Below are 27,828 nucleotides of genomic sequence, written 5' to 3' on the forward strand. Positions count from 1 at the left end.
GACATAAATATGAAGTACTAACTGTCAGATATGTTAAACGTACCATTAAGAAAACAAAACCGCCGTGATCAACTAACAATGTTACAGCTTGCTATCGACTTACTATTCGCAATCCGTTTTCACACGTACATAAATCATCATGATTCCGACTACAGAATGGGGCTATTGCCCCGACAGGCCACTAATAAGTTATAATTAGCAATCAGGGTTCCAAAGCGGAACACTTTGTAAATTGTCACCACGACAACGCTGTACATTTACGCGCACACACACACGCACACTGATCAACTCACTTCAGCTTTTTGTCTGAAAATGTTTGTTCTTTGTTTTCCAGAGGATGGGTAGCGTGCGAGGGGAGGACGTGCCTTATGTAATGGGACTCCCTTTGGTGGGTGGCCAACCATTCTTCCCTCACAACTACACCAACCAGGACATCGGAGTCTCAAAGCAGCTCATTCATTACTTAGCCAACTTTGCCAGGAAAGGGTGAGAATATTTAAAATTTTGCCTTACAAATAATAACAATAAACTTTTTGTTTATATCAATTCTTCAGACAGCATTAAAATTAATCAATAAACTATGTACTTTTTTAAACCTTTATAATAAAAGAGGACGAGGTAGAGACGGAAGCGTAAGAATTCCATTTATTATATCGATAATTGTTTATGTTTTATTCATTTTTCATTGCAAAGATCTTTTTTCAAGTTAATAAAATTATCTTTAAGAGCATTTTACATTAACAGCATTATGCTTGTAATAATCTCCCAGAGATTCCGCTGCCCTGTTAAAAGCCTCAGTGATGTTTTTTCAGCTGTATTGCACATCAAGCTAAATATTTTTAAAATTATTTTTAATTGCCGTTTAAATGATCTATGTATATCTTGATGCATGAAATCTAATGATTTCTGTACACGAAGGGATCAAATTGGAAGGCTTATAAAATTTTAATATTTCATGACAATCAAATGTTCGTCGAAAATATTTTATTCATGCTCTAGAATAAAACTAATTCCCACTGCCAGGTTTCCATTGAAGAGTTTTACAAAACCCAGAGGCCGTTTATTGTCCGGTTCAGTGAACGGTAAGTTATTTTCCCGCCGTCTCCAGGGAGGAGATAACACTCAGAAGAAACATAGAAGGACGCGGTTTGCATAATATTCACCGGGACAATCCAATCCTGGTAGACTGGGAAAAGTTTCATTATTGAAAGAGGTCCTCGAGCCTGGAGCTATTTATTCATGAGGAGTTGACCAGATGTGATGAGGGCTTAGGCCGACTGATGCATAATAAAAGGGATCATCGTAAGGAATTGACCAAGACGGATCTCGCGGGATTTTAAATAAAAACCGCCCCACGACGATAAAAAGCATCAAATATTTGTTTCTGTTTATTTTCGAGCTCACTACGAACGATCACGTTCATGGCCAATTTCGTTTCCCTATTTACAAAGTGACGTTGCGAATTAATTTTTCACAGATAATCTATCTACATAAAAGAAAATATAGTCAGAAATCCACACGTGTATTTAGTAGTCATAATTGACCGTATTAAAAATAAGGCAAAAAAGAAAACTTGAATTGTTGTATTGTTGTTTAACCTAAATTCAGCGTGTCTCCTCTACTGGAAATTCCGCTGAGAACTCGCCATCATAATAATGGCTAATAAATACATTGACAGGTAGATGGAGGAATATCGAGTTCTCCATCTACCAAACAGAATGAGTGTAATCAATGTATATGCGTGTGAATGTATTTATTAGTGTGATTGTATCACATCGAGTGTGTAGCGGTATTTCGCTAGTGCTGAAATGACCAAGCTGTCGGATGCCGCTGTATTAATTATTTTAATTAACAATACGATAATTAAAAATAAATGTTGTAAATTGAGAGGATGAGGTGATGCCCTATCAAAATCATTATAGCTCAAGAGCGTAGAGCAGCGGAATATTGAGCCGAATATTGTGGGTTCAAATCCCGCTCGTGGCACTAGTTTTTTCATCTCAACGATTAGACCTTAGAATAAAAGCATTATTAATAATTATGGTTAGAAAGTTGTATAATCGTTTTTTTAATCAATTCATCTCAACTAAAAACATTAATTAATTGTCATTAAATAAAAATATGAGTTCGAATTGTTTTGTGAATTGTTTTGTGACAATGTTACAATGCAACGAGCCATAATTTAAAATCCCACGTTCCATGACATTTCTGTTACGTTAAGCAATTTTTCAAAATTAATAAACCATTTTGTTTTCATCGTTGATTACAATTTTTCCTGATTCAAGCCTATAATTACCTGCACTGAAAAAATCAATAAAAGACGAATTATGCCTTTGTAAAAGGAAATGACCAGCTTGTTTTCCTTATTTTGCTTCAAATTTCAATGTTAAGAAATTGCTTTAAAAAATATGTATTTTTTGAACGTTGAAATAACTATTTTACGTACGCACTTAACAATTTGTCCGACACAATATATCTGATTATTTGGCAGGAATGACAGCATATTTAAATGGTTTCTTTTAATTTGAATGGGGAAAATTCGTTAAGTATCGAACTCAAAATATTAAAACGAGGTCTATCACTCTGTTGTACCATGTTTAATCCTTAATGACATCCGCCTTAATTACCTTCGTCAGCGGTATATCTTCGAGATATTCTTAAGGGTTATTTGAAGTGTTTTGGACTGTGAAGGGTAAGATTTACGATTATGACACAAAATTATATAAAACGAAAGACCTGACAATATTTTCTGTTTAATGAGAATAGAGGGTTTAACTTTTCCTAATATAAAATTGCGTATATTTGTGAAATACTTTTCGAGAAAACGAAGGGTTATCGAAAAAATTTTAAATGACAACCCCACAGTCTAAAATAAAAGGTCTAAGTTTTGTTACTATCACAGTAATGTTGAACCGGCACACGAGCTCTACTGGGTCTGTCTTCACTCGCGGTTTTTTTTGTTTGAGTTATCCAAACGCGTTTCGGTATTACGCCATCTTCAGTGAAAAACTGTCTGTCATTTTGTCTGAGTAAGGTTTATATAGTATTGCGTCCGTCGCTTGTCGCTGGGGGCGTGACCTCAGTTTTCGTCCTTTTTGTGCGTAAAACTAAACATACTGGAGAACCTCGAGATATACAAACAAATAACCCTTAAAGACGGAAAACTTATAAACGCACAAAAAACTCACATTCACACACCACCTTTACACCATTAAAAACACTTCATAACAAAAAACGAAAACGTTCGGTAAAACAAAACATCGTAACCAACACCAGGAAAAAACAACAACACACAAATAATAACTGACAACGGAAATAACCGCCACCGAGACCGACCAACGAGCACGAAGACCACGCCCCGTAACGCAACGCCTCCAGCGACAAGCGACGGACGCAATACTATAAAAACCTTACTCAGACAAAATGACAGACAGTTTTTTACTGAAGATAGCGTAATGCCGAAACGCGTTTGAATAACTCAACAAAAAACTCGCGAGTGAAGGCAGACCCAGTAGTGCCCGTGTGCCGGTTCAACATGAGTTCGCCAACTCGAAAACCAAACCCCCATCTACTATATCACAGTAATATTATGAACTTTATTTGAACTGCAAGGAATGAAATAACCCTCCCCACTCTTTATTAATTAAAACTCTGAATATAGGCAACCAATCCAATTGTTCTTGGTGTCATTTTCTACATTAAAAAATCTAACATTCAGAAATGTATCAAAATTTGATTGGTCTCACTTAAGGTGGCCATTCACGATCGCTCCAAGCAGGCCAAACGGAGCGACGCCGTTCCAAAAACCACGTCAATGGCAAAACTGAACTGGCGTGCCCGGCTGTGCCGAATATTCGACCGGTCCAAACTCCATCGCGCCACTCCAAATATCTACGGCGCGACGACGGCATGGCGCGTTCGTGAATGGGAAAATCTGGCGTGGAGGGTGGGGATTTTGGCGCGGTGGCCTGGTCGTGAATGGGAAAACCCTCGTTTTTTTGGCGCAGTCTCCGTCTTTCTGTCACTGAGCAAACATCTCCGTCGTACATTCTCAAAAAGTCAAAAACGTTTATTCTTTATTGGTAATGACATCCAATCGAGATTTTATTGTTGAGGTGATTGAATTGTATGAAAGTTTACCATGTTTATGAAAGTGGTGGACAATGATTATATTACCACGATAGAAATAAAAGAAATTCGATCCTCAACCAGTTGGTCGACGTTTTCAAAACAAAGGATACAAATGCAATGAGTGATGAGGTATTGATAACCCCTAACAATGATCAGAAACCGTAGTAGAGAACTTAAGTTCTTTGTAGTTCATCCCTATAGCGAAAAATCGTAATGTGGTTGCCAACCTTTCCTGGAGTGATGATTTCTCTCATGACTGTCTTTTGTTTTCTAATCAAGGGGGGTAACAAGCTGGAGTAAATATAAATAAGACGTTAATCTTTTTTTTGTAAGATTTTGGTTGAAATGAAAAAATAGTGTCACGAGGGGATTCGAATCCAACGTTCGGCTAAATACGCCGCTGCGCTAAACACTTGAGCTATACTGACTTCGATAGTTCGATCCACTCAGGCACCAACTCCCCATCTCAACCTACAACCTTTCGAATTTTCTCTCTTTTTGCCATTTTTCGGTGTCGGAGAGGATCGAAGTCACGATAGCTCAAGTGGTAGAGCAGCGGCGTATTTAGCCGAAGGACATGGATTCAGATCCCGCTCGTGGTACTAGCTTTTTCATTTCAACCAAAACCTTACAAAAAAGTTTAAAAAATTGAAAGAAGTAATTTGGTCAATAGAACACTAAAGATAATGAATAAATAAGACGTTTCATCCATCCTTAAATAGTTCCTCCAATCAGCGGGTTCAAGGGAAAGATCTTTCATCAAATTGATGTGGGTATTACTGCGTCTGTTCAGGAGCCACTTCTTACACCATTTCCTCTTCGATTTTTTGCTTTTAATATGTAAATAAACAGAAGAGTAGCACAAGAGATCGTCATCCATTTTGAGAAGGTAATCCACTGGTTGACGTTCGGAGCGACTGGCTGTGGAGCGGTCGTGAATGCCCCTCAAATTTCAGGCACTCCAAATGGAGCTGTACGGCTTGGCGCGGTTCCATTTGGAGTGATCGTGAATGGCCACCTTTAGAAAAAAATAATGTTGACATTCAATCAGGTATTAGAGTGACATAAAAAATTGTTTACGCTACTTATTGTATATCTTTGAGAAAAATCTATTATTAATTAATTTTTTTCTTTAATCCTTTGTTTTTTATACATACCAATTTCATATTTTTATGTATTTAATATTGTTTCAGAATAAAGGTTCTTGATGCAGGCTTAAAATCTGCCGAAAGCTGAAGCAAAAAAATGAAATGTTAACTTTTCCAAAACAAGACTTCAACCCCTATAATTTAACCTCCTACATTTTACAATTACTTAATTATATACATTTCCGTTTGTGAGCATGTTTTCCATATTCTTTTTGGGCTCAAGAATAATTTGTTATCAGATAATAGAGAGAAGCAAGAATCTAATTTAAAATTGTGCAAGGCGTTGGCTCTGTATATACAGCGAGTAGGATTGCTCATTCTTACAAGGCATATTACATTAAATAGTAGTGATATATTCAATTATTTTTAATCGTACAGAATTCATCTGATCGACTATCTTAAGCCTTAGTTTAATGAATTACTAATTTTCTACAAGGAAAGGGGTTAGAGGATTTTCATTGCAATGCTTTAAGATGCAACTAAAATTTCTCAGGGCAGTAAATGAAGTTTCTATTCATTGAATCTCTTGTTTTAAATGTATGTAGCAATGTATTCATAAAATGATACGAGTTGGTTTTATAACTCATATATCAACAAAACTGAGAAAGTGAGCATAAAATGAAGCCTTTAATTAGGATAATGCACAAAACGCGCGAAATGATGTTAATTAGATTGATTAAGGATAATTAGTAGTTTTCCACAGCAAGATTAATTAGTATATGGTGCTAATTTATTTTGGCTTTTGCCTACTTCCCTTAATGTTTATAAAATCTAGAAAAGTTCTAACGCATATTTCATTTGTTTTTACCCTCTGTTATGGAAAAATGGAGTAAAATTCATCGGAAAAGTTTTCGGATCGTGGAAGGGTCTGGCACATGGGATGGGTCCTCTTTGGTATGGGGTCCGCATACTCTGAATAAACAACTCATATTTACACCAAGTTTCACAGACGCTGAAATATGGACCAGTAGGTCGTTTCCTTGGCAAACCTCTTGGAACAATATGCTTTCATAGAATAGAGAAAACTTATTTTGCGTATCGAACTCAAGCCGGGACGAATTGTAAATCAGTCCCTTATTAAATATCAAGGATTATCCGGCAGCTATATACAAATTTCAATTCTTTAAATCAATCTAAGTGAATTTGAAAAAACATCGGTTTGTTGAGTAACAAAGCCGACATAAATTAACTAAGACAATTTCTTGTTAGAATTTGAATAGTTCTTGACTTTTTCAGTATTTTCAAAATATATTAAAACATTTGTATCTATATTACGTAAAGAAATTTATTCCAACTTCATACTTAGCGGATAAAAGAGCCAAAAAGTTAATAAACAAGAATGAACCATTACTTAAACAAACAAAAAACATAAACTCTATACCTTTAGAAATTTTCTAAGATGTAAACATTTGCTGAAAAATTGTTCATTTTTTTAACATCGTTCTCATAGGAAAGTAAGTTTTGAATTTCGTCTCGATCAATTTTAATTGCTAAATAAATTTTATATGTGTTTGTCTCTCATGTGTACATTTTACATTGCAACAAGCTATAAACTCGTCTCGCACTCCTCTTGGCAGATTGAACATCGAGCTCCGCTGTAAAACTGACGGAGAATTTCTTACGGAGGTTCGTCGTTTTCCAGATTATCTTATTAGCGCTATTGTTCTGAGCTCCTCGATATGAACTAACAACTCATACTAACTAGAACCTTTCATGCAATATGCGCCAGTAAATCGAATGCATTTTATGATTTAAGAGGCTATTTCTGGTCCTACAATAACTAAGTAAAGATCATATCGCAAATGAACGTTATATTACGTGATTTAAATTTTTTTTTAAATCGGTTTAGTACAAAAACAAACATACAATTTAATTACATATAAGTTTGATTTAGTGTTATAATTTGTTCGCCAAGCATGCTAATCACAGGTTGTATTATGCTAAATATTTATGGAAATTTAGATTGATAAAAAACACAAGACGGAAATTTGATATTTTAAAAGAAAAAAAAATCAACAGACGCAAACCATTCGCAAGTTTAACAGAGTTGTTTTCTCCACGATTTCCCTGCTGAAAGGGTTTTTTTTACAACTGTTTCACTATTTAAAACCTGCACGGGTTCACTTTCATACAGAATAAATTAACGTGAAATAATATATTCTTTTTTCTTGGAAACTCCGATTTTATTTAAAAGGTTTTTCTTTATCACGGAATGTATTTCGCCATCAAAAGTGATAGCACTGTTTTTATTTATTTTTATAATACATATACACCGAAATATAAAACAAAATGTATAAAGATTGTAACAGATTTTTTTCCATTTAAACTGGCTGTAAACTATTGTAATTACCAATGCCACCTTTTTATAGTATTAATTGAAACGTAATATTGTTGATGAAAGCCAAACTAACCGCGATTAGAGGTTCGTGAGTTTTAATAAAAATTATTTAATTATGATTGTTTAAAAGAAAATTCAACAAATCACTGGAAAATCCCCAGTGGGCACTCTCAACACGACACGCAAGAATGGCACAATTACGCAGAAAACAAACACTTTGAGCCCTGAAGATGATGTCAATAAAGATCGAAACGTTGGCACTATAAAGAAAATGGTTTTCTGAAACCTACATCACACCAGACCGCATCTCACGATTTCCTAATAATTGTAGACTAATGGTCACTAAACACCACACAATAATTTGAAAACTGAACTGAATCCTCAATACTGAGCCTTCAAATGTGTGGTGATTACAGTTGAACAAAACTAGTTGAAAAAAAGTAGAGCTCATTCCATTCATCCTATCACTAAATGTTTTTTCGGTGTTTTGTTGAATTTTATTTCAAACCATTCATAGCTAAATAATTTTCATTAACCATCATAAATTTCTGTTCTTCTTTAACTTGATTTACATTAAAGTAAGTTTGGTGCAATTAATGCAATGGTAAAACTATGTATAATCTAAAATAAACAACGTAATTCGAGTATCCGGTTATGTTTCTTTCTGTATATGTATATGTATATGTATATNTATATATACACACAAAAGATCAGAAATAATGCGAATTTTAAAGAAAGGAAAATCCTCACTTACTTCGTCAATCTTTCAAAAAATATAACCCCTTCATCAGGACTTTGAAATTATTTTTAATGGATTACACGGATAAAAAATGTACACATCAATACATTTACAATACTTGATATTATGACTTCAGCCGTAATAAATATATAAGTTCAGCTTGGTAGAACTTAGAACGTTATCCTATCCATAAAGCCAACTCAACGGCCAATTTTTCCTAAATTTCAAAAAATAATAATAAGGCAATAATGATATTCACATATAAAAAATGATTTTGTATACGTATCATCACTACCATCATACAAAATTTGAACAAAACTGCCAGAAATACCCCTTTTCCCCTTCTTACAGTACGAATAGAAAACATTTAAGACCATGAGGAATTCCTCAAAGTTTCAGGAGGTTCCCTCAGCAGGTTTTTAAATTAGGAAGGATAGCATGGAAAGCTCAATCAAATGACATATTAGCAATGTTGATTTATAATTTTCAATAGAAATCATCATTGTATCAAATGGATGAAAGCACTTTCACATCAACGTTTGATGACATCACATAATCAACATAATATGTACTAATCACAAAATGGAGATAATGTCGATCATCACCACATAATCCAATAAAACCAAGCGTTTTAGAGCTGTGTATTAAAAATTACGCCCATTAAATTTTAAATTTTCAGAAGTTTTTTTTTTATATGACTAATTTTTTTAACATTAATTTTCATTTTCCTATTTAACTTGTTAGTCTGTAACCATTGATAATATTACCAATGCGTTTAATTTTGACAATTGGACTATTTGAGAGCGCATCAAAACATTAGCGTGAGACTTTTTGAGAGATGTTAAATTCCTGTTAAATTGACTCCTAACGTGACCGAGGCCCTGTTGTTCACGGACGTGTTGCTCCGCCTGTATCCCCCAGGTCCTTGTAAAAGGTAGTTTCCCGTGAAAGGGAAAAAAAATTCTATTACCGTTTGACCCCTCGTCTAAAGCACTAAAATATCGCCGGACTTAAAACGAAAGGAACAAGTTACACATCGCTGAAAAATAAGGAATTCCTTTATACTTTTTTGCATTGCTTCAGCTTTTAGCAATATTAACAATTTATTTGATATTGGATTAATAGTAATAATGTTTAAATATTAAGTAAGAATCTTTACGTTATGGCAATAAGTTCATTGTTAATTAATTAAGATTTTTAGTTGAGATAAAAAAGTCAGTGTCACGAGCGGGATCTGAACGACCTTCGTCTAGATCGCCGCTACTCTACCACTTGAGCTATCGTGACTTCGATCCACTCGGACACTAACTTCCTATCACCCGCTCGTGACACTGACTTTTTTATCTCAGTTAAAAACCTTAATTAATTGAAAGATTGGTCAAGCGGACTACGAAAACAAGTGAATTCATTGTTAATTTTCACTATCAAAAATTTTATATTTTTATATCAGTCGAAATAAATAACGAAAAAAGGTTGCATAGTTTCTTTACTATTCATTGGACCACAACCCGGATACCACTAAATATAATGTAAATAGTAGCTACTCCTATCATTGTATTATTAATGTTTATATTGTTAACAGCTTTCGATTTAACAGTAAAAAAATCGTACTTAAATTATCAATTAAATTTAAACCTTTAAATATTAATCTTTAATTATCTCAACATCTGTTATACCATTGCGTATAAACGTTGAACTGCTACATTAATGTTTACTTTTGGGCCAAAGACCACGTCCGGCATGCAAATAAGCATCTAGATCGTAAAAAAGCAGCGTCGACGGGCCAGATGGGCAGAAAATCTCATGAGCAATGCCGACAGCTAGCTCTCGAATGATTTGACTCGTAGAAGGAGGGGCATTCTCACCCGATTAAAGCCAGGAAAACACTTACCCGATGCTACCCGACGCCATGCCACGTTTTGGTGGGGTGTGCACATCTATCCGACGTCAAGCACACGTCGCGTACAGTCCACAGCGTTTATCACAATAATCATTATCACAATCTCAACGCATCTTTTGTTCGTAATGCACTATTTTGAGCAAAACCTTGTAATAAATTGTTAGTTACATTTTATGAGCACAACCATCTAATAAATTGTTTGTTAAACTTAATTGTTTTAAATAAAGTTACTCCTAACCATTATAATTAAACAAAGTTTATAAAACCTTGTGAATTTTTGATCTCGTTTAATTCGGTTTACATTAAAATAACATGTTGTAATTAATATAACGACAAAATTACATGTACTTAGTTTGAAATAAACTACAAAAAATATGAGTGTCCTGTTCTGATGCTACCCGACGAAAATGGTGTAATTTTATGAGCAAAACCGTGTAATAAATTGTCCCAATTTTAGTATATGTACCGCCGAAGCGAGTAAAATAAATTGTTAGTAAAATTCATTATATCAAAAAATCGTATTCCGGTGTTTTGATTAATTTTCTACCAAACCATTAAAATTAACTTTTTAAATAAAAACTAATTAATTTTTAATCACAGTTAATTTGGTTTATATTAAAATAAGTATGTTGTAATTAATATAACGACAATAATACATTCAGTTTGAATAAAAATATGAATGTCCGTTCTTATGTCTTCGACTGTACTCGATGCGACCCAACGAAAATCTGGACAGTGGGGATCGCAGAGCGTCGGGTAAGTTAGCATGGGATAGCATCGGGTAAATGTGCACGGGGATAATGTAACCTTATGGAAAATCGGAGTTTGGATTTGCGTCGGGTAGCATCGGGTAGATGTGCACGGGGGTAATGCAACCTTATGGAAAATCGGAGTTTGGATTTGCGTCGGGTAGCATCGGGTAGCGTCGCATGGCGTAGCATCGGGTAAGTGTGTTCCTGGCTTAAGGATAGGCCATGCGATGTTGATTCACCAACATTTACATTAGGGCCAAAGGCCACGGATGTGCCCGGCATGTCGAGGAAGTTTTCTCAAACACTTAACTGAAGCGTGTCATTTCTTAGCTCTATACAGAGAGCGTGTAGGAATGCCACCTGAAATGAAAATTTCGCTTGAGCACGACGAGTATCGGAGTCCCCTGTTCTGTGTTGTTTAGAGGATACAGGGCTGTTAAATTTATGTGTTTCTTAGTGAATATTGAGAATGAAAGTAGAGTGAACGTGTAGTGTGGTCCGTTGGCGAAATATTGAGATCCTACTGAGCCTCAATAGCATTTCCTAGAAAATATGTGTAGAGGTTGATGGAGGAATATCTATCCACCACCCTCTCTTCATGTATGGTATGAAAATAGGAACGAAGATATTTAATGAAATGACCTATCTGATGTTAGCACCTGGAGCCCAACCGCGGAGGCTAGACGGATAGGTCCGAGGTCTGACCCAGGACCTTATTTAAAAGATCAGGATCGCTACTCCCGAAGCTAATGTCGTAATGAACATGTGACATAAACAAAGTATGATTAGTCAATAACAGAAACCATCGGCCTCGATCACCGCAAATCAAAGCAAGTAGCATTGAGTTTAACTGTGAGGCACTGATGTCATAATTAAAACGCATGGGATAATCAAACTTCTCTTCCAGGTACCGGTTTTTATAGAGATAAGATGGCTGTAGTTTCTAATATTTGACGGGGTAATTGAACTTCAACTGGTTTACTGGAACCATCAAAACCTCGCGTTCTCGAGGGAGTCCGCACTCACAACTAATTTGGAGTCATCACCGTAGTTGATATCTAGGCAGTCATCTTCGCAAAGGATGGAAGATCATTAACAAAAATTCACTATTTTTCGTAGACCGCTAAAAAAGTCAGTGTCACGAGCGGGATTCGAACCCACAACCTTCGGCTTGATACGCCGCAATTGATTGAAAAATGGCAAAAAGGAGAGAAAATTCAAAAAGGTGCGGTTGAGATGGGAAGTTAGTGCCCGAGGGGATCGAAGTCACGATAGCTCAAGTGGTAGGGTAGCGCCGTTCAAGCCGAAGGTCGTGGGTTCGAATCCCGCTCGTGACACTGACTTTTTTATCTCAACTTAAAACCTTAATTAATTGAATTAACAAAAATGATAAACAAGAGTTGACAAAGTACAATGCCTTGAGGAACCCTCGTCGTACTAATAGTTGGAGACGATTTGACAGTGTTAATGCACACTTTTACTGATGTTGGCCCTCCGTAAGGGCAGGATAGAGGCAAGAATACCATATTTTCAACCATCATCAGGTCTGATCTATAAGAAACCTTTGGAACTTGAGTAGAGTAAGTCGGGATGCAAATGAGATTCTCAAGCCCCTTGCGAGTGAGCAAATTTCCTTCCCCTGTAAAACAATTTTCAGCATCTGTTAAAAGAAACAAATTAATATATCTTCTCTTTCAAGATACGATCGTGCTCTTTTGTGCATTCAATAGTCGTATTATTTTGTTACATTTATTTAAATAAATATCATCATGAATCATTTCATTCTGATAACTTTCAACAAAAACAAAGGCGGACTCCCAGCGTGAGAAAATAACCAACTGGGTTTCAGAGTAAATGTTTAAGAAGGTAATTAGTACGATAGTGTCCTCTTCGTGTGTTAAACACATTAAGAAATGTACATTACCCCTCAAATGATCTCTTCGCTCTAAAGCTGTATTAAAATGTATACTTTAATTATTTTTTATTACAAGTCAGGTTTATAATAATTACACAAATGGTAGTTGTTTCGAAATTGAGCAGATTGTCATTATTCAAAATGAGAAAAGTTGTTTTAACGTGCTTTGAATAAACTGTGATTTATAAACGAACATTTTTTAGAAAATTCAATACTCCAAGAAATAGAAGCATACATGGAAATTCTGAAGGTTGGGTGTATATCGCGATTAATTTTGAAAAATGATTCACCGTCTATTACAAAAATTACAAGCATTCTCTTTTCCTGAAAATTTTGACCATTTTCCGCTTTTGAACAGATCTGAAACGTCAGAAATGTAAGAGATCAAAGTTTAACTCGTGATTTCATTGACCAAAAATCTTTGTTGGTTTACTTTAAATTCATTTTCGGTATGAAATTCACGGGAAAATCCTTTTACGCGAGAGAAAGCAATCAATGTATTTTGGAACAGACGTTGAAATTAAATGTAATAATAATAAAGTTTACATAAACATCCATTTAATCCGAATCACTCATTTTCTTTGTATTACACGAAGTCGTAATTAATTCTTGTCAATTTTTATATCGTTAATAAAAATTAACATTTAATCTTTACAGCATTCATTTAAGACTTTACGTTTAATATTTGACAGTCACTACAGAAGAGGTGAATTAAAAGTAGTTTATTCCAAACATTTACTATATTTGTCTATATTTCTACTTTCTAATTTGCCAATTACTGAGTTTTTTATACAAAAATTGAATTATCATCTGAATCATAATTACAGGAAGGTTTTCTAATATTCGTTTCATTCCTAGATCATTTCCTCGAATAAAGCATACGAGTACAGTTTGTCTGTAGTAGATAGTGCGGAATAATACTAGTACTACTAGAAGTACCTTCTTTAATTTGTATATCGACTGTATTGATAAAATAGTCTGGCGTAGACAGCAGTTTTGATGTTTTGGTTAATTTCTTGGCAGTAATATGTAATAATATGTAATCTTTACTTTCATGATTTCTCAATTCATCAGCAAGTGATTTCGAAGTAAATTAAAGGAAAAAAGGACTGGTTCTATCAATTGCAAAAGTTATTGTTTGGTATAAATTGTAGCAAGATGTGCCTTTGCGACCATGAATGTCTAAAACGCGAAAAAGAATGTATTTTGTCGAAGTGGATAAATAATCTCTACTCAATAGACAACAAGGTGCTAAACTCAAAATTTCACCCTTTTTATAGAAAAATCAGCTCCTTGTATAAATGTATGGTGATTAATGACCGTTAGTCCGTGATTATTCACAAATCGTAAGATGCGGTGGTAGGTTTCAGAAAGACATTTTCTTTATCGTGCCAACGTTTCGATCTTTATTGAGACCATCTTCAGTGCCTGGGATTTACAAACATCTTTTAAATTTAACAAAAACATGTTGGATGTGGAAAAAAGTGAATTTATGCAATGCAAAAAAATATTTTTTTATATTCAATCAAAGTATTTCTACTCACTCAAAGTAATTGTTTTCTGCGTAAGTGTGCCAGTCTTACGTGTCGTGTTGACCTGTCTTTTCACCTCAGTCGGTATAAGACGCCGATTCCTTATACAAAAATGTCTTTCTGTACCGACTTCCTTCCTCACCCCTTCAAAATCCAACGTCCAATATAAACATAAAACAGGAATATCTCACTGGCACTCTCAACACGACACGCAAGAACACAGAATACAAACACTGAGTGAGTAGCAATACTTTGATTGAATGTAAAAAATATATTTTTTGCATTATATAAATTCTCTTTTTTCCACATCTCACATGTATTTGTTCAATTTAAACAATGATTGTAAATCCCAAGCCCTGAATTTGATATCAATTCAAAAAAGATCGAAACGTAGGCACAATAAATAAAGTGACTTTCAGAAACCTACATCACACCAGACCACATCTCACGATTTCTGAATAATCCTTGTATCAATGTGAAAATTATTTACATCTAAATTTGTCAATAAATAAGCAAAGATTACTTATGCAACTAAGGCTGTCTTAGTTTTTTATGCAACTAAGGAAATCAATTTTTTTGTAAATGGGTTCAAATATGTAATTGACACACTATCAATGTGCTCTTTGAGTAAATTGGAGAGGAGAACTTGGAACATATATTTTTAAATTCTCCAATTTACCAACCTCAAAGATCGTTTTCTTAAAGTACATAGATACATGTGTAAACAGCAGTAACAATTTAGTCTAACTTGAGTTCTTGCTAAAATTTGAAGCAAAAAACCAGGCATTTGGAGTGTTCAATTTTGTTTATGAACAATTGAGAGCTTTTATTGTCGATGAATGATGTTTTATTGTTGCGTTATGTAATTATTGATTTTAAGTTAATCGCCATGTATTTGATGATGTATTTTGATTAGTTCTTACATTCTATTATTATTATTAATTACTTTTGTAAATAATGTCAAGTCAATTTAAATTGGAAGATATCTTTAATGATGTATATATATCTTTATTTTGCCATTTGGCTCCCCCATGTAATAGCTATTGCTGATATACAGTATTAATCTATGTAATCTTTACAAGTTGAGTTCGAAACTATTAGAGGTTTCTTACCTGGTCAGAAAGGTCAATGAATTACCTCGATAGCCCAAACCACACAATATCATAGAGTCATAATATTCTTTCAGCTTGACCCTGGTGACGAGATTTTCGGTCATACAAATATTGATTTGTACTGTTGTTAACATTTTTTTATATCAATGATCGGTAGTTGTGTTTCTCCTAACGTCTTTTTAGGACCTTCTTTCCCTAATACGAAACTAATACAAAAAGTTTCGGGGTTGGAAAGTGTGTCTTTAATTTCATTTGCCATACAATTATTCTGTTTATATGAGAAATTCAGACTGTCATGCTTAGCTTCAGGAATCTCTTATTTCATCGTTATTCAGGTTATGCGGGAAGCTTTTAAACTTTTCGCTTTTTTTTTTATTATAGGTTAGTTGTTAATTAAGTAGAAAGATTTTCGTCGGAGGACGGTTTAGTGAGAATTTTTTTCACACTTTCCCTAAGAAGTTCGTCATCGATTGATGTGGATGTTTTCCTCGCCTGAAGTTGGCTATTCTTAGGTCGTAACACTGATAAGAATGGGAAAAGATTAGTAAAAATTATTCAAATTTGGCTGAGCTTTTGTTTGCTCATTAGTTAATCCAATGTTTCTTAAAGAACAAGAACTCTAATACATGTAGTAGATGATGATTACTTATTAAAATCATTGATTAAACAAAATAGATGAAATAAATAAATTAATATTTAATTCATAAATGAATATTTAATTCGTAACAAAATGTTAGGAAAATAACAAGAAATATTAGGAGCGTCGGTGGCCGCAACGGTTTAGGCGTTGACATCGCGCTCATCTTTGTAAGGTGAAGTCCCGGGTTCGAATCCAGCTGCCATGCATTCGAACCCGACATACTTACAAATGGGCTTTTTTTTCAAAAATACCGGCACCCCGAGAGTTCATATGACCTCTACTGTTGCGAACCCTTGGAAAAAAAAATAATAAAAAATAAAACAAGGAAAATTCATCAATTTAACTATAATTTTTGCGTACGTTTTAATAATAATAAGTTTCATCGTTATTCAGGTTATGCGGGAAGCTTTTAAACTTTTCGCTTTTTTTTTTTTATTATAGGTTAGTTGTTAATTAAGTAGAAAGATTTTCGTCGGAGGACGGTTTAGTGAGAATTTTTTTCACACTTTCCCTTTGTAATCTATGTAATCTTCCCTTTTTCACACTTTGTATCAGAACTGTACTAAGAAGCATGTTAAAACTAAATTATTGGAGTTTTACCATTTTAAATTATTGGATTTTTACCATTTTTATTAGCTTACATTTTTATTTGTCGCATGATCTCACTTGTCTAATTTTCTTGCATTGTTCAGAATGAATTTTATATGCTAGACCAAAAATGTAATCTTCAGTACTGTTATCCTCTAAACAAATTTCCTTTACTAGTATTTTATTTGTGGCCTTTATGTTACTAGAATATAAATTGTCGGTTTTCTTTAAAATGTATACGTTTATTTAAAACTAACAGTGAATGTTGACGTCATTTTTGTTAAATTATTAATAAATTTCGTATCTATACTGGAGAAACCGTCAACTTAATACGGGCGGCTTTGCTATTTTTATTTTACATTCATTAGCTATTGCATTACAAATTTATGACTTTTATAAAGCCCGTGCGTATAACTGCCGAGCTGTACGGTATTAACAGCTCAGAAAATATAGCTATTCTCTTCTGTTAACTACCGAAAATGAATAACGCTCGATGCAGGGCATTGTCACTACGGTTAATGCATATTTCAATCCTTATAATAAAACGAGTGATGATAATATTAACATTTAAAATATTACTTTATTGAGGGTATTGTCAAAAAACTTTTAGTAGTTGTTATTTACTTTAGAAGTGGGTTTTTATCCCTAATTTGAGAAATATAGTGGGCACTTTATTGTGTAGTGGGCATTTTTAAATGTATATTGTTTTATGTGTTTGTATTGTGTCTGTGTTTGACTTAATGTTATTTTATTGTAATGAATGTAATGTATTAGCGTGAAAGGAACGGGTTGCTTATAACCCCGCCCCGAGGAATATCAAGTACTCTCGGGGAGTGAGTGTGAGGGACTTCTATCGAGTGTTGTGTTCGTGTTAATTTATTGTAATAAATGTAATGTATTAGCGTGAGAGGAAGGGATGCTTATAACCCCGCCCCGAGGAATATCAAGTACTCTAGGGTGTGTGTATGACGTCGGGAGGGTAAAATTAATTTATTAGCGTGAAAATTATAACCCCGCCCCGAGGAATATCAAGTACTCTAGGGTGTGTGTATGACGTCGGGAGGGTAAAATTAATTTATTAGCGTGAAAAGAAGGGATGCTTATAACCCCGCCCCGAGGAATATCAAGTACTCTAGGGTGTGTGTATGACGTCGGGAGGGTAAAAGTAATTCATTAGCGTGAAAGGAAGGGATGCTTATAACCCCGCCCCGAGGAATATCGAGTACTCTGGGGTGAGTGGGTGACGTTTGGAGAGTTAAAGTAATTTATTAGCGTGAAAGAAAGGGGTTGCTTATAACCTGGGGGAGTGAATGTGACCAGACATCTATGTTTGTGGTGATGTAAATGTATGTTTTGTTTCTATTCTGTATATGACAACCTGAGGTACAAACGAGAGACTAGCATTCTAGGATATCAATGTATTATATATTTGAAATAAGAGAGTCATTAACCAGCTTGAGACTCTCAAATGGCTGCAGTTTAAAACAAAATTTGTGCGAAAGAAAAGGAAAAGAAGGAAAACACGCAGAGGGCCGGCGATGACCTCAGCTGTTTGTCGGCCCATAAACTTCCCACTTATATATACTAATGTTATAAATATGTTTTGGGTCAATAAAATATTGAGACTCGGGCGCATTGAATGGTTTAGACTTTATTATGCTTATTAGACACACGATAGACAATGTAATACCGATGAAAACATCTATTGGCCTTGAAGAGTTTGAAAATATTCATAAAATGTCATAAAATAGAATTTAACGGCCGAACTACTACATTTAGGTGGTGTTGGGTTTAGAATAATAGTATATATTTGAAATCAAAGAGTCAGTTTCAGTCAGTCAGTAGTCAGACCAGATCGAGACGCTCAAATGGCTGCAGTTTGAAACAAAATATGCTCGAAAGAAGAGAAAAAGAGGGAAAACACGCAGAGGGCCGTCGATGACCTCAGCTGTTTGTCGGCCCATAAACTTCCCGTTTTATTGTTATAGTGGGCACTAATTATTAATTACAAATTTTAATCTTGATCGCTTAATTAAACTGCATTTACGATGTAAATAATACAATAGTACATAGAGTAAGGTTTATTTCACATACCTCTTCCATTAAATTTAAACGAAGAAATGTTATCTCCAAGAATATTGCATAATTCCGACATCGGTAATAAAACGGCATTTCCAATAATTATAAAGAAAAAATGGTCTTGTCTCTCAGAGTGTTCCAACACGAGGATATTAAACTAAATCCAAAAGAGCTGAGAATTGAAAATGGATCTGTAAAGCGGACTGAAGGGTGGATGGGACGGCTTTAATACCCTCAAAGCCTTCCTCTCGTATTAAACAGCCCAATTGTCGGAATTTTGGTCTTATCCATTTAACCATAGATCTTTGATTTAAAGGAAAACACGAAAGTAAAAATCCGGGAGAAGGCAAGTTGTAAACCTGTTGTGAATTTTCTTCAAACTACTGGAAAGTTTTATTCCTCATGATTATTTTAAACCAGAGTTTTATATCTGTGGTTTAGAATGTTTTAGATAGAGTTGTGTATCGTACTATTCGTACAAATTTGTTTTCGTTTTTTCGTGTTTCAAGTGAAATTTAGAATGATTGCTTCAGATAATTTTGGTCGGCCTATCCTGGCTTGGTCTGTGTTGCCTTCTCATGATCTTCAGCAGTAGGTAAAACAGATTACCATTCGTTATAACACGATGCGACATGCTGTACATAAAACATGTTCGCTTCATGAAAAAGAAATGAGATTGTACACCACACATTGAAATAACAAATGACGAAAAGAGGCGGATATCCTAAAGACTAAACTCGTATTTATTGTTACAAGTTAGTGTTACTATTAGTAAACACTATTTTAGAAAGGTACTTGTTGTATTTCATGTTTTCAAATTGTTAATTTTATTTGTGAACTTAAAAGAATAATAAATTTATGTTTTAGTGGTCAATTGACCAAGTTACTTCTTTCAGTAAATTATTCTTTTTGTGTAAAGTCTTGGTTGAGATAAAAAAGTCAGTGTCACGAGCGGGATTCGAACCCATGACCTTCGGCTAAATACGCCGCTGCTCTAACCACTTGAGCTATCGTAACCTCGATCCACTCGGACACCAACTTTCCTTCTCAACCTACAACCGTTCAAAAATGGCAAACAGACGGACAATTCGAATGGTTGTGACGGTTGTTCGAAGTCCATAATAACGAGAAAGAACAGCTGGCAATATTAGAAGTTTGGAAGTTGCAAGTGCACCAAGGAAAGTAACAAATTTGCAGAACTGTTGTCGAAGCAAACCGTCATCAGAACGAACTGTCAGGTTGCAATATATCTAAGAATGATGCCTCTCACACGTCCTTAGTTGAGACATGTATCAACGTAACATCAATATTCTTGGGTGAGGCATGCTTGCTTGTAAGCTAGCATTTAAGGAGGAAAACCTCCCAGTAGCCTACTGAGCAGCACACAGTAGATACATTAACAGGCGATTGAACACCGCGGCTCTGATGGAATGAGAACGTTTTTGGGTTTCTTCTCAAAATGGAGACAAAAAATCTCCTCCGAAGTGTAAAGAATTGCAAGCCTTCTTCCATCGATATTAAGCACGACAACAGAGATTCATTTGCGGTCATTCGAAGAACAGGGCATAACTTTATCAATTCAAAATAATCCAAAGTAGCTTTTACCCTTCTGACAACATCTCTGAAAAAACTTGGTGCCGCGAGCATTTCACTCGTGCGTGAAAGGAACCTCGTTGCCAGATTCATGATGACAACCCACGATATTTGAACCAACACCTTGTTAAATGCAAATTAATTTCTGATGATTTACCGGGACTGGATCACTTAGTGGGTCCGTCTACATCCAGATCTTTAATGAGTAACATCAAGACCCGCGAGTGTAGACGGGTCCATTAAGTTACCCAGTGCTGGTTCAACATGTGTTCAATACCAATCATCAACTTGTTTTCTTTCTTTTTATTGATTTTAACATCTATTCTATAACACAATTATATCAGTAAAATGCTGTAAGAACGAAATAATTGACATGAAAAACTTGTGAGGTGTATTCACCCACTGGGAGTGTGCCTTCTATAGAAAAAATAAATAATGACTACACTTTTTCAATTATCTTCGTCAATACGTAGGACAACACGTTGCTTTCGGCGTTGCAATAGTCGGGGAGGATTATCGGGATAGTTACAGAGCTGACCTACCAAGGCATTGGTATGCATGAAAAGTGATTGATGGAATATTTTATAATATGTTTTCGATTCGTTTATAACTAACGAAACTTTAAGGTCTTGTTCTACGGTGAGGTTTGAAACATAAAAAAGAGTGTTAACGATTTTTCATTTGACTTTTGATTGAAATCATCCAATGGATTGGGAGTTTTCATGCGACCCCCAAAGTAGAAACATAAATCTGCACATCAATGCACATTCCATGTCGTTTGTCCAGGTGATGTCGTAACTAACTTGGTGATTAAATAGGGTTGAGGACATTGTAAAGTCTATAGACGTTGATCAACTATAGCTGCTTAGCTGATAGTTTTAGCTATAGCTACATTCGTAAAAATGCAATTTTTTATTCATTTATTTGAATAAATGTAGATGTAGATATGTAGATATAGTTTCAGGGTATAGTATACTGCGCCCTTTAAGATCTATTGTATCCCCCGTTCTCTGCCTAAAGCAAAGAAGTCCGGTTTCAGTGGTTGAAGCTCTTCTATGGTCACATTGTAGATCCCAAAACATTTCCTCCTCCGGGCTAGTGCAGCTCCGCAGATTGTTAGTAGATGTGTCGGTGTCTCTTCTGCCTCTTTGTAGAATCTGCATGTGCCATCTTGGATTATTCCAATTTTCTTTGTGTCCATTTAACTTGCAGTGTCCTGTTAGGAATCCTATTAGGATTCGCAGTTTGTTCTTGCTTCTCTTGACACATTCTGTAATTTCTTTCCTTCCAAAATTGGTTAGAAGATTCTTGGATTGTCTGTGCCCAATGAATGAGTTCCATAGTTCCCTCATTTACTTTTTGTCCTTCTGTCTGAGGTACTCGTTAATAGTGTGGGTTCCTATGCCACAGAAGGGTATTTTAATATATGAATGAATATTGTAAATAAATTACAATTAATTATGGTTTTTTTAGTTGAGTTAAAAAAGTCAATGGCACGAGCAGGATTCGAACCCACGATCTTCGACTAGATACGCCGCTGCTCTACCACTTGAGCTATCGTGACCTATATCCACTCGGACACCAACTTCCCATCTCAACCCCACCTTTTGAATTTTCCCTCCTTTTCTGTCTCAACTAAAGGAACCTCTACCTCAAGTGGTAGAGCAGCGGCGTATCTAGCCGAAAATCGTGGGCTCGAATCCCGCTCGTGCCATTGACTTTTTTATCTCAACTAAAAAAACCTTAATTAATTGTAATATATTAATTGGACAAGCGGACCACGAAATTAGTGAATTTAATGGATTGTAAATAAAATGCATGCTATTTGTATCGAGTATATAAAAAATAAAAGACACACACACACACACACTATTTACATATAACAATGTTGAAAACTATATTTTTTCGTCATCTATATACACTTGGTATATAGTACACAAGTTGAAATTTTCTTCTTTAATATTCTCTGGCCTACGTTCTACCTCGTAACACAATAATCTTCTTTGGGCACATACAAAAGTAAAGAGAGTAAACAGGTACAAACTTTTTCGTTTGATGATGTGCGCGTGTGAGTTTTCCGTCTCTGCTGATATAATTTTATCATAAACGGTCACACGTGTGATGACAAACTAAAGCCTCTCGACCGACGAAACATAAACCACACACCAACTTTACGGTTGCTTCAGCGTTTCACATTTGTTATTAAATTGTATACCTTCAACTCACTCCACTAAAAGTACTTTACAGTTACTTATTTAATAATAAACTGTAGCGAGTTTAGTACCAGATTAAATGTATACCTACCGCTAACAATAATAATTAAATAAATTAAAGTACAAAAGTTATACTGACCGTAACCTTACTTATCACTGCTTTAAAATGTAAATATAAAGGTGTGAATTTTCTTTAAAATGTAAACTCGTTCTACTTGAATCTAAACTGGCTTTCTGAATATTTTTCCTAAACAACTTATGTCGCCTTTATGAGAAACCTATATTCATGGCTCTTAGAGTGAAAAGACGTGGACAGCGGTGGATAACAGGATGTTTTGTTAACCGTTGTCATCTGAACAAAGGAAAGCCGGTGACAAATCACTGAGGGTTACCATTAGCTATTCTCGTGTCATTCGACAATGCAGTACATAGTCGAGACCGCTGCCCTCCTCCCTTTACAGTTATTCAATACAATTCGTTGTTTTATCGACAATATAATTCCACAGGGGTAATATTTTTAGCGGCTGAGCCTGCCGTAAAATTATAAATTAAAACGTTATTAAATTTCATTTCATTAGTAGAAAGTAAAACCAAATAAAAGCTGGCCGTAATTTTTCGAACCGAATCCGAGAAAGCATAAAAAATTAAACACATTTTAGGTTCAAAGGTTTTTTTAAATGAATTACGAACAAGGCATATACATATGTTTTCCTCATTCATTTATTATAGCTTAATTAAAATTTAATTAATTATCACTTATTAATATTGTTAATCCGTGCGATATAAAAATACTTTAATGATTAAAATATGTTTGAATCATTGCTCGATTCAGGTGGTCCATTTTTAACAGGTTTTGTCACATCTTTCTAGCTTAAAAAATTATTATCATAATGAGCTGTTTTTTATCTAAGCATGCTATGTACGATTTATGTCAAAATCGAATACTTCAAACCTACAGAAAGTAAATTAGAGAGATATATCTGGTCAGATATCCTTATAACCGTTAATCTACAGCTATTGAACATCATCACCTCGAAAACGGTTGTGTTAGGTGTGTCTAAATTAAATATGTCGGAACCGCTCCACACCCTCACTTCTTGCTTCCTAGCATATATAAAAGCTGTTGGAACTGAAGGCACCAATGAAATTCAACACAAGGAGTTGCCACACCGCTGGCAGAACAAAAAACCTGTCTGCGGGGTAAGTGAACCATCAGGCACATCTAAAAAGAGAAGATATTGTAAGAGAAATATATGGAGAGAGAGAGAAAAGAGAAGATGGAGAATTCTCCGAATCGAAAAAGATATTTGGGCGCACTAGTAGATTCAATAGAGATTAGTCAGAAAGTATTTTAATCGATGGTTTCAAATTTGTTGGGAGACCGACTCAGTCCCAACTTTGCCAAGGACTGTTAACGAGTTTTCATTTCATTCGTTCCATAACGTCAGCAAGGGTTATTTTTCCATAGGATCTCCACCATTTTGGTGAACTAGATACATAGGAGCGTTAGTTGGTGTGTGAATTATACTGAGCCCATTTTTTTTTTCTTTTTTTAGATGGATACCAGGAACTGGAAGAGTTCCCTCCTGAGCACTGAAGCACAGCTTATTGTACTATATCCCTGGTTCCATTTTTTGCGGGCTCGCAACACAAGTGTTGGTTTGAGCCCCCGGTGTGACGGTGTTCGTCCATCGAAGAAACTCATTTTTTAAGGGGGTTGGGACCAAATTCAGGATCGCTGAGATCTGTTCCCGCTCCTTCCATTATGAGTGCCGTGTCAAATTCTTTCAATTGCAGCCACCCTTAGGAGTCAGAAAAAGTCCAGAGGCGACGGTAGGAATCGAACCCATGACCGCGGGATCCACTAGCCGAGAGTCTGACGACTTAACCACTCGCCTACCGCGGCCCCACCAACTGAGCCAATTAATAGTTGTTGCATCGCCCGTTCATTGCTTATAGCACACCAGTAAGTCCTAGTCCATCAAGGAATTTGATTAGTAGGCCTGGTTTCAGTGGTTGAATCTTTTCTACGATTACGCCGTATGTCCCAAAACATTTCCTCCTGCGGGCAAGTGTAGCACCTTAGTTTGTTAGTATGTGCATTGGTATCTCTTCTGATGTTTTGCAGAATCTGCATGTGCCGTGTTTGGTTATGCCAATCTTCTTCGGGTGTCCATTTAGCTTGCAATATCTTGTTAAGAATCCTGTTATGATTAGCAGTTTTTCCTGCTTCCTTTAATACATTCTGCTACCTCTTTCCTTTGAAAGTTTAATAGCTGGTTCTTGGATAGTTTGTCCCTAATTAGTGAGTTCCATTGTTCCCAAATTTTCTTTTTATCCTTCTTTCTGACCTGCTCATTGTTGGTTTGTATTCCTATGCCACAGAAGGAATAGCGCTCCTCTGCTTGCAAGGACATCCCCTTTCTCGTTGCCTTCTACTCCAGCAGATACTGACTTTGTTTTGCATATCTAATTGTTTAGTTTGGTTTGGCAATTCAGCACCATCTTTGAGCTAATGATGTTTGAACTCAGCGCTTTGATGACTCCTTCACTAGGTGAACTAACGGCTTCCATCAATAGATGGTCGCCGTTCATGACTTTCGTGTCTTCTGCATACGTCTAATGTATGCACGATCACATTATATCAAGCAATTCTGACTTGTTCACTATCATTCATCTTATCTCTATAAATTATAAGCTATAATTTGAACTGATATTGCTCTTATAGTTTTTAAGATGGTGCTTACAATCAAACCATACTCCATATAATTTATAATTTTTTTTTTGTAATAGATTTTTCCAATACTGTACCCTGTAGTGTCTGACGTAATATGACGATATTTTACTGGAATTAATGGATTTACGTTTGTTTTGAATTAATAAATCACTTAAATTCATCATTGAAAATGGCACATTTCAGAATCTGACAGACAAAATCAGCGAGGATAGGCAGACCAAGATGAAAGGTAATTGTCAAATTGTGTGCATTTGAGTATGATGAAAATGTTTTATTGGTTTATTTGACTGTTTTTTAAAATAGTTGTTTTATTATCTGGTGTTGCGTCCAGTGAGAGCATTGGCGAGACGAAGAGACGAATTTCCTTTTCCTTAGCTCACACCAATTTGACGGCGCAATTTATTTTTTTTTTTAAATAACACACCATTTCAGGACAATTGTCGCAATGGTTGGCGGCTGCTAGGAAAAAGGGAAACGTGTGCTTTATAATTGGGGTTCCCGGTCGTCTGGGTTTTAATCGGTACGTCGACACCTTTGCGGCTCCGCCGGCCATCAATCACCGGTTCGGCCTCAGCAAGCTCTTGCCACCGAGATTTGTAACTTCGTCAAAGACTTTCAAAGCGATCAGCTGTACTCCTTTGATTTATTGAAGCCCTGAGAAAAAGTGCCACGTTTAATAAATTGCTTTCCATAAAATAACTGATCTTTAATGTCCAGGATATTTATTCAACTTTTTTCTCAGAAAGATTGAGTCGATTAAAATAAAATGACGGTTATTATTCTTTATTCAATTATTGCTAGAGTTAGCCTGTAATTGGACGGAATTTGTTTATAACTTACCATCCCTCAAGAAATTGCAATTCTTCTTCAACCAGAAAAATGGAACGAGGATTGTAAAAATATAATAATACAATCATTGTAAAAAAATAATAATAAGAGGAAGATAAGGATAATACTTTATTCAACAGAACAAATGTAACATTACGTTGAATAAAGAGTGTTACCATGTTTTGCAATGTATTTCCGCGATTTGCAACTTGTTACCGAGAACTGAGGACCATAATGCTACTAATAGTATTAGTTAAAATATACCAGTATACGTGGTATGTAACTAATATACAAGTGAGCAAAAAACTACAAATGTACAAGTCAGCTGTTCGGTTAGAGAAGGAAACCGGAAATGGAACACAAATTGCTTCCAGAGCCACGCCTTCCGCGCTCACAAAATTGAATATTGCTGTAGGTCCACAAACATACAATTTAAGGATGGGTTACATGGCGATCTACTCATGCATCCTTATTTTCAACCGGTGCTTCAATCGGTATCAATGAGCCATCTATTATTGCGAACATGTGAAATAACCAAGTATTGACTGCATTCACCACAAATTAAAGACAGTAGTACTACTTATACCCTGCCTGTATTACGAACTCATTCAGGACTCTTCTTTGAGTTCAAAAAAACTTCTAAAGACGAAATTGAACTTTGTCTTGTAGATTTTTCTACGCCAAGTAAAATTCTATCGAGCCACACTGTCGTTTTGTTTGTTATTACTAACAAATACTACTGAAAAGTAAATTTTAGCAGTGTGAAAAAATGAAGGAACAAAAGAAATCTTACCTTTGGAAATTTTACTAATATTTTGTTATTTTGGCAATCTGCGACTTGTATTTTTTTGTTTTTTGATAGTTGATAAGTTTATAAATACTTACTTATCAATATAAAAAATGAATGAATAGCTTTATTATATTGGCGGGGTGAGTAAATTTTTTTCATAATTTCATGCTTTTTTTTTATATATAATGGATACCAGGAACTGGAGGAGTTCCCTCCTGAGCACTGCAGCTATACAGCTTATTGTACTTTGGCCCTGGTTCCATTTTTTGGGGGGGCTCGCAACACAAGTGTGTGGATTTGAGCCCGAAGTGTGCCGGTGTTCTTCCATCGAAGAAACTCATTTTTGAAGGGGGTTCGGACCAAATTCAGAGTCCTGCACCTTGCCGTGGCAATTTCTTTCAATTGCGGCCACCGGTCCCCTTAGGCGTCAGAAAAAGTCCAGAGGCGACGGTGGGGACCGAACCCACGACCACGGGATCTACTAGCCGAGAGTCTGACGCCTTAACCACTCGGCTACCGCGGCCCCGACTTGTATTAATAATACAAATTAAGACGGGAGTTTTACAATATGTCTATTATGAAATGAAATTTCATGTATTTCAAACAATTTTTCTTGTACTTTCGATTTTTCACCTTGTACATTGAAACATTTGCATATTTATCTCGATTGATTTAAAAATCTCATGTCATTTTTTTACAACATTATTAATTTTTATAATTAATTAAGGATTTTAGTTGAGATAAAAAAGTCAGTGTCACGAGCGGGATTCGAACCGACGATCTTCGGCTAGAT

General features: G+C 35.4%; 1 protein-coding gene across 2 annotated transcripts in view; it reads left to right on the plus strand.

Annotated features, from left to right (window-relative positions):
• LOC106666991 (neuroligin-1-like) overlaps positions 1 to 27,828 on the plus strand; it is a 641,234-nt gene that overhangs the window by 572,324 nt on the left and 41,082 nt on the right. For both annotated transcript variants that reach the window (XM_014394572.2, XM_014394573.2), the window contains exon 7: positions 335 to 486. In XM_014394572.2, coding sequence (XP_014250058.1) covers positions 335 to 486 — 152 coding nt within the window. The remainder of the gene's footprint in view (positions 1 to 334; positions 487 to 27,828) is intronic.

The sequence above is a fragment of the Cimex lectularius genome, unplaced genomic scaffold (assembly GCF_000648675.2).
Source record: "Cimex lectularius strain Harlan isolate CLEC.00 unplaced genomic scaffold, Clec_2.1 scaffold142, whole genome shotgun sequence".
Classification (NCBI taxonomy): Eukaryota; Metazoa; Arthropoda; class Insecta; order Hemiptera; family Cimicidae; genus Cimex; species Cimex lectularius.